This window comes from Oncorhynchus gorbuscha, linkage group LG02 (assembly GCF_021184085.1).
Source record: "Oncorhynchus gorbuscha isolate QuinsamMale2020 ecotype Even-year linkage group LG02, OgorEven_v1.0, whole genome shotgun sequence".
In the NCBI taxonomy this organism is placed as follows: Eukaryota; Metazoa; Chordata; class Actinopteri; order Salmoniformes; family Salmonidae; genus Oncorhynchus; species Oncorhynchus gorbuscha.
In genome coordinates, this window is record NC_060174.1 from 84,683,810 (window position 1) to 84,690,464 (window position 6,655).

Genomic DNA, 6,655 nt, shown 5'->3' on the forward strand with positions numbered 1-6,655 from the left:
TAGCCCCAAAATGTGTACAACTTCAAAGTTGCTCAACTGTTGCACAGGGGATCAACTACTGCATTTGAAGACACTGCCACCTGCTGACATGTGCCTCAAATGTGATTATCAAAGAGTCCTCAACAGCCATTTGAGTTAGACAGCTACATAGATTTGATTTGACAGTTATAAATTACATCCAGGGGGAAGATACCACCAGTCCGGTCCCTTACACGCCTTTCTTGTGACGTATTATGCGCGGCCATAAAACGGTGACCTATTGTGACGTAACCAAGCATCAATTCGCTACATGAACTGTGTTCAGCTTTGATATCAACAGTACAATCTCTTTCTTCAATCAGGTTGTTTCAGCTAATCTTTTGCCGCATAGTCTGCCCTAGCTGACGCTGTGCAGAGAATACTAAGATTGGAAACGGTTGGTTAGACCCGTTCGCACTGCACAAGGTGATTTGGAGTTTAGAATGTCTGGTAGGCTCTTACATTCTTTGCGGAGGTCCCAAATGGCACCCTGTAGTGTAGTACTTTTGACCTGTGCCCAGTGTCAGATCAAAATAAGTAGTGTACTTTTGGTGTGTCCCAGTAGGTTCAGATCAAAATAAGTGCACAAGTCAAAGTAGGTGCGCTATATAGGGAATGGCGTGCCATTTGTCTGTGTGTGTGTGTTAGGATATGTTTTGTGCCAATCAATTGATGAAAATGTATCCCTCAGAAAACAAAATGGATCGTAGTGATGAGAGAATCAGAAGAGCTTTAAGGCGCCGCCCTTATGTGGTAAATACCTATTTATTTATTTTGTGCTCTGTCTTTGTTATCACATTTTAAATTGAGTGTTGTGTTGACAGTTGAATCCAGTGAGGGTGAACTCCCCTGATTCTGTGATGTGGCCAACCGGTAAGGTGCACAGAAGACCAAGGCCTGTAAGTCAAATCCGACCTGAAAACAATTACACATAAACATTACTTATGCTCCATGTACAAACTACAGTTATCACAATAAAAACAACTGCAGATATCCCTCCCCATCTAAACTCATTTGAAATTGAATGCTCTCTTGACAGTCTACTTCAGCGCAGACCCCTCAGATCCACAAAAGGCCTGTAAGTCACATTCAAATCAACCACATAACAGTAGCTACTTAAATGATTTATTGATAGCTACATCATTTATTTCCAAGGCCAAAATGAGCAAAATATGTTTTACTGTTCACAGCCAATCATTGAGAACTGTGGGCAGGAACAGACATCTGGGGATGGACGGGACATGAATTCAGAGCCTCTCAGCCAGGTCAGACATCTCTGCTGTTCCCATAGAGATCAATCTGTTGATTCAAATGGCAATTTTGGTTGGCTTGGTTGAATTGACAATCCTTCATTGGAAATGCTAAAGAATCCTACAGTATGGAAGGTCTTTAGTCCCATCCCTAATGTTATGGGAGTTGCATTTCTTGCATTTCAATCCACTTGCATTTTCAATTACCCATGAATTACTCACTATTTGTACAAGTATGTTGGATTGCCTAAATATTCAACATTTTCTTGACAGTCAATGCCAGTGAATTCCATGACTGCCCTAAGTACATGCCTTTGTCTGTCTCCTCAGTCTGGAAGGGTGACTCGGCTGATGGAGAGAAATTATGATGGGGTGATCTCATCCTCCAACTCTGATGACATCTCTATATACTCCTTCACTGACTGTGAATCTGAGGTAAGAGAGTTGTACACCATAGATGTGTTGAGTGATATGACTGTGAAGAGAATAGTCTCAGACTAATTGACTCTGATACACAGTCTGATGAGGATCATGAAAGGAGGACACCACCGCTGATAGTGAAGGATAAGGAGGATGGAAAGGTGACAAAGTTTGAAGTGAGGGAAATGGTAGAGGACGACAATCTGTCTCTCCACTCCTTGGATGATTCAGACTTTCTGGTATGTTCTGCACCATGTATTTGAGTAACTCTTTGACTGAATGTGGAAAATGGACTATGACCAACTAGCTCTCTGACACAGTGTGATAATGGCAATGATGCCTCTGCTGAGGACAGTCCAGGGTCTTCAAAGGAACCACAGAGAAAAGGGGCTTCACTGAAGGACCCTCGACTGGTATTCTCTTACATTTGTGTGTTAGTGGTGCGCAGGTCAGCTGTTTGTTCAACCAAGCCCACCCGCAATTGCTAATAACCCATCCGCAACCGCCCGACTATATGTGAAAAAGTGAAAACCTGACCCTAGTCCACAAATATAGAACATCAGAGAAGGCAGAACGATTTTTTTGTCAGGGGGTGCAGGATTTTGTTGTGGCTAATATGGATATGCTTCTGCTTATCATTTCCAACATTTTGGCAGGCTATTTGTTAGTCAACTTGTCTATAATTAGATAGAAGACTAAATAAACCCTTGCTCACCGGAATAATGTTATAAATGGTAGAATGAATGCTTCAATGTAGTTGACATCGGTAAAGTTCTCCGTCATCTTTGATTCTTTCGCGGAGCAAGAAGAAAATGCAAAAACTCAAGATAAAAAAGGGAAACTACTATCAGCTTTTAGGAGGCTGATAAAGCAGTCCCTAACTGCACAATCGCATTCTCTCAAGATGCCGAAAGAAATCATATTTCTCCACTCCTGTTCCCGAGTCAAAATATAGTCTACATTTGTTGTACTGCAATAAATGCTTAATTCTGCAGGAGTTAATATTAAGACTTTGAAGAGGTTAATTAAAGATTAATTAACCTCTCACAGTTAATAAGATCTACACGAAGTGTCCAGATTTCAGTTTCCATTTAACTCATCTGAACAGTTTGTTCCCTTGATGTGCCATAGACCTATTTGAATCCCCCTCTTGTGACTGTCGAATTTGTATAGTGCCTCACAATCGTCACACATAATAGAGACACTGCCATCATCCTCTTTGAATACTTCATCAAATCTTTTCCAAACATTCCTTTTCTGGCCATCCCTTCTTTATTTTCAACTCTCCATTTCGTAGATTTCCTCTTATTGAATTAAACTCTGACATTGTCCTTTTTGCGTCAGTGGATCAACAGTAACTTTTTCTGCCCTTTCCCAAAAGTGTTTGGTGATTGGTGTCTAGTCTATTTGGCACGCGCCAAATTAGGCCCTAAAGCTTAGGTTTACGTACAAATGCTAAATAGCCTATAGATATAAATGACACAAGAATGATACATTTATGGAATTTTTTCATGTATTGTTTTCTCTTTATTCAACCCGACCGCCTCCCACATAATATTTCATGACCCTAAACGCGCCGCCCTGTGGATATAACCGCGGGACTGCTGCTTATGAGTCAATGCATCACTAATGTGTGTTACATCTCAATGATTTGACCCTATGTCTGTACAGAATATTGTGGCCAAGCCCAACATCCTTCTCCCTGCCTCTGTGAGTGCCCTGAAGAAGGCATCGCACCTGATCGAGTTGGTCCCTACTGTCCAGCCCTGCAGGGAGCAGCTGGACAAGAAGACACAGTGGACCAACACCAACGAGGAGAGCCTGAGGAGGATCAAAAAAAAACTGGCCTCCATAGAGCTCGACCTGGAGGAAGGCCTGAACAAGGTCAACGACGGTCAGGACATCAACCAAGAGAGGCAGAAGAATGAGGGATGCTTCAGAGCCTGGATTGAGAAGTGGATGGGGAGGAGGAAGGAGGAAAGACTGAGGGATGAAGATGTGAATAGGCAAGACAAAGGGAGGATGGGCGAGGAAGTGAGGGCACTGATCCAAGTGATGAAGAGAAACTGCAGTGAAAGTGATCTTGAGGCAGTAAACCTGGACAGTTGGCTGAATGACTTGGAAAGGTTGAAAGTGGCCTTCAAGAAATGCACTGGAGAGATGGCCGAAATGGTAGAGAGCATGGCAGAAATGCAGACCAGAATAGCTGAGAGCAGGCTCCTCAAGCCTGAAAAAAATAACTATGTCCAGAGCTTTGTAAATGAATCTTACTTATTGAGTGTAGTCATGTATCTAATGTATTTATAGATTAGTCATACAGTATATCTACAGATTTTGTATAACATAGCACTGTCCTAACAGTTTGTTTGTTGTTTCTGGTCATACAGAGCCCAGGGAAAGTCTCTGGTCCTGTGTCTGGCCTCTCTCCTCTTGTGACCTCAGCACCCCGGACCCTGGCTGAAGCCCTACAAGCCCTGCCCTCTGCTGTGGCCCGTCCCTCCCAAAAGGATGTCCCAAAGCCTCCGACACCTCCAAGCCCTGTCTCTGTTATTGTTGCTTCGCCTGCTGTGGAGTACTTACCATACCACCGCAGCCCTCGCCTGGCCCCAATCACCAACCTGAGTGAGAACGGCAGGAAGCTGCTCCAGAAAATGTCAGGAGTGACGCCACAGGTGAGAGGAAACAGGAAGGGAATATTAGCCATATTTCCTTCTACAGTATATCATACCTCTAGATACCATAGCTCAAGAGTAGAAAATAGCCATAAGCTTATATTATTTTATCTCCTTGTCCAAAATATTCAGGAAAGGAAGGTCAAAAGGAAAAAGACCAAGGGAAAAAAGCAAGTGAAGAAAGAGAAGGCCAGTAAGATGCAGCAGGTGGAAAATGTTGGAGAACGTAAGGAGGACAAGAAAGAGGAAAAGAAGAGTCTGAGGAAGAGGTGAGGAAATAGAAGAGGGGAACATAACAAGGGCGTTTTAGAGATTTATAGAAATAGAATGAGGTAGAGAAATATAGAAATTGAATGAGGTAGCAGAGAAAGAGCAGCTATCTGATGTTTAATGGCAAACTATTATTTATTCTCCTGTTGTGTTTGATTGACAGGTTTCTCCAGTGGCTGCTGCCCAAACTGAGATGTTCGAAAAAATAATGGCCAACTACTACTACAACACACGCACGCACGCACGCACGCACGCACGCACGCACGCACGCACACACACACACACACACACACACACACACACACACACACACACACACACACACACACACACACACACACACACACACACACACACACACACACACACTATTGATATTGGTCTCATTGTTATATTTTGAGACATGCACCATTTTTTTTAAATAAAAAAAGACCCAATAATTATATTGGTTCCCATACAGCCTACTTGGGTAGCGTATGATGATATGTTGGATTTACTCATGTCATAAGTGCCATGAGATGTTTATTGACCACAGAGAGATAGGACTTCTGTGTGCACAGTCTCATCCGAAGGACAGCACCGGCCGCAGGGCAGTGTCTGGCATTGGGGTCTTAGGTCTTCTTTGGCCAAAGGGAAGTGAAGAGGGCCAGTATGAGAGAGCAAGAACTTTCTTAGCAGATAATGATAACATGACAACAGTAGCTGTAGATGATGTAATGAAAAGTTGTAGGGTGGTTGGTAATGGAGAACATCAGGTGGATCCACGTCTGGGTGTTGGGCAGGACCCCTAGCTCCTGCAGAACAGGAGCAGAGTTAAAGGGAACAGGGTAGGAGACAGAGACGTAAACACTCCGGTAGCTCTCCTTCTGTTTCTCCTGCGCCTTGTCCATGTTCTGTCTCACCTTGATTGATGAGAGGAATACATGCAATTATATTTCATATTACAAATACATTTCTTACATATCTCTTGGAGGGACAGAAAATAAATTAACAGAGGACAATCATTTTTACCTGGTCAAAAACCTCCACGTCCTTCTCAGTCTGTGCCTGGAGGTAGTACTCAAAGGCGTTCTGATCTGGTTCGACAACTTCCACCACATCAGGTGTGGTTTCAGTGATCTGAAAGTACGTTATGCAAAAATAGCAATAGACAAACACTAAGTCAATCCCAATTTTGAAAGACTACAGTATATGCAATAATTGTATATACAATTGCATTGTTTACCTCAGTCAACAGCTGCGGCTCCCGTCCATACTCAGCCTGGATGCTGCTGTTGTGTGCAAAGAGAATTACCTTCAGGTTGTTCTCCCACCCTTCCTGATACCAATCAAGGGACTTGCCCATGGCAGTCTTGAGGTTCTGGTTGGTCCATTTACTAAGGGTTTTGAAAAACTTTGTTTTAATCTAGGTTGTATAAATCAAGAGTACCAAGAGATTTGTCTACTGTATGGGTAAAAAAAAACACAAAGTACAAAACACACAAGCCAAAAGGAGGTCTTCCAATCAACTGATAATCAAAGCTTTCTTGCATTGATTTGACCTTGAACATTCAGAGCCTGCTTGTGTATTCAAACCAAAAACATGTGAAGAAAAAGTGGACCTTCAAGTACTGCCTCAAACCACTTGTCCAAACATATTACATATCAATGTATAACATGAGACAGAAAACACATTGAATGAAAACTATGGGCTCGATTAAATCTGTATTGCCGATGTTCAGAGCTATAGCGGCTTATAACCACACTGACATCATTTAAAAAATGTTTTATTAGTTATACCATAAGTTGACGTTTTTACAAGGATTGTGATTGCTGAAAATAGCGCACTTGAAATGTAAAAGTCATTTCCAATCTTTGAGAACATTGCCTTTGAATTTCAATCGAGCTATAGCAAGTTTTGGTGTTACTGAAGTCATCAATCTGTCAGTGAAGACACAGGTGCTCCTGGATGAACCGTCACAGATTCTGTTAGTGAATCCGGCATGTTTACTGTGAAACTCTGGGGGACACTGACAGACAGACAGT

General features: G+C 42.4%; 1 protein-coding gene across 4 annotated transcripts; it reads left to right on the forward strand.

Annotated features, from left to right (window-relative positions):
* LOC124011703 lies at window positions 1-5,094 on the forward strand. 4 transcript variants are annotated; one of them, XM_046325216.1, is made up of 12 exons: window positions 1-251; window positions 342-444; window positions 710-771; window positions 843-917; window positions 1,058-1,096; window positions 1,209-1,283; window positions 1,599-1,703; window positions 1,787-1,927; window positions 3,360-3,860; window positions 4,076-4,360; window positions 4,493-4,629; window positions 4,794-5,094. In XM_046325216.1, exons 3-12 carry the CDS (start codon window positions 718-720, stop codon window positions 4,837-4,839), a joined length of 1,458 nt encoding a protein of 485 aa, XP_046181172.1. In that variant the 5' UTR covers window positions 1-251; window positions 342-444; window positions 710-717; the 3' UTR covers window positions 4,840-5,094. The 4 variants fall into 4 exon arrangements, with proteins under 4 accessions (XP_046181172.1, XP_046181162.1, XP_046181152.1 ...); XM_046325206.1 differs by having other exon boundaries at window positions 1-444; XM_046325196.1 differs by lacking the exons at window positions 1-251; window positions 342-444 and having other exon boundaries at window positions 597-771.
* The last annotated feature ends 1,561 nt before the right edge of the window (window positions 5,095-6,655 follow it).

Bases quoted from the DNA above. Each gene is read 5' to 3' on its own strand.
- LOC124011703 (XM_046325196.1), top strand. From the start codon at position 670: ATGTTTTGTGCCAATCAATTGATGAAAATGTATCCCTCAGAAAACAAA. The intron at 3,861-4,075 runs GTAGAGAGCATG...CTGGTCATACAG, and splicing joins CTGGAGAGATGGCCGAAATG to AGCCCAGGGAAAGTCTCTGG. The intron at 4,361-4,492 runs GTGAGAGGAAAC...CAAAATATTCAG, and splicing joins TGTCAGGAGTGACGCCACAG to GAAAGGAAGGTCAAAAGGAA.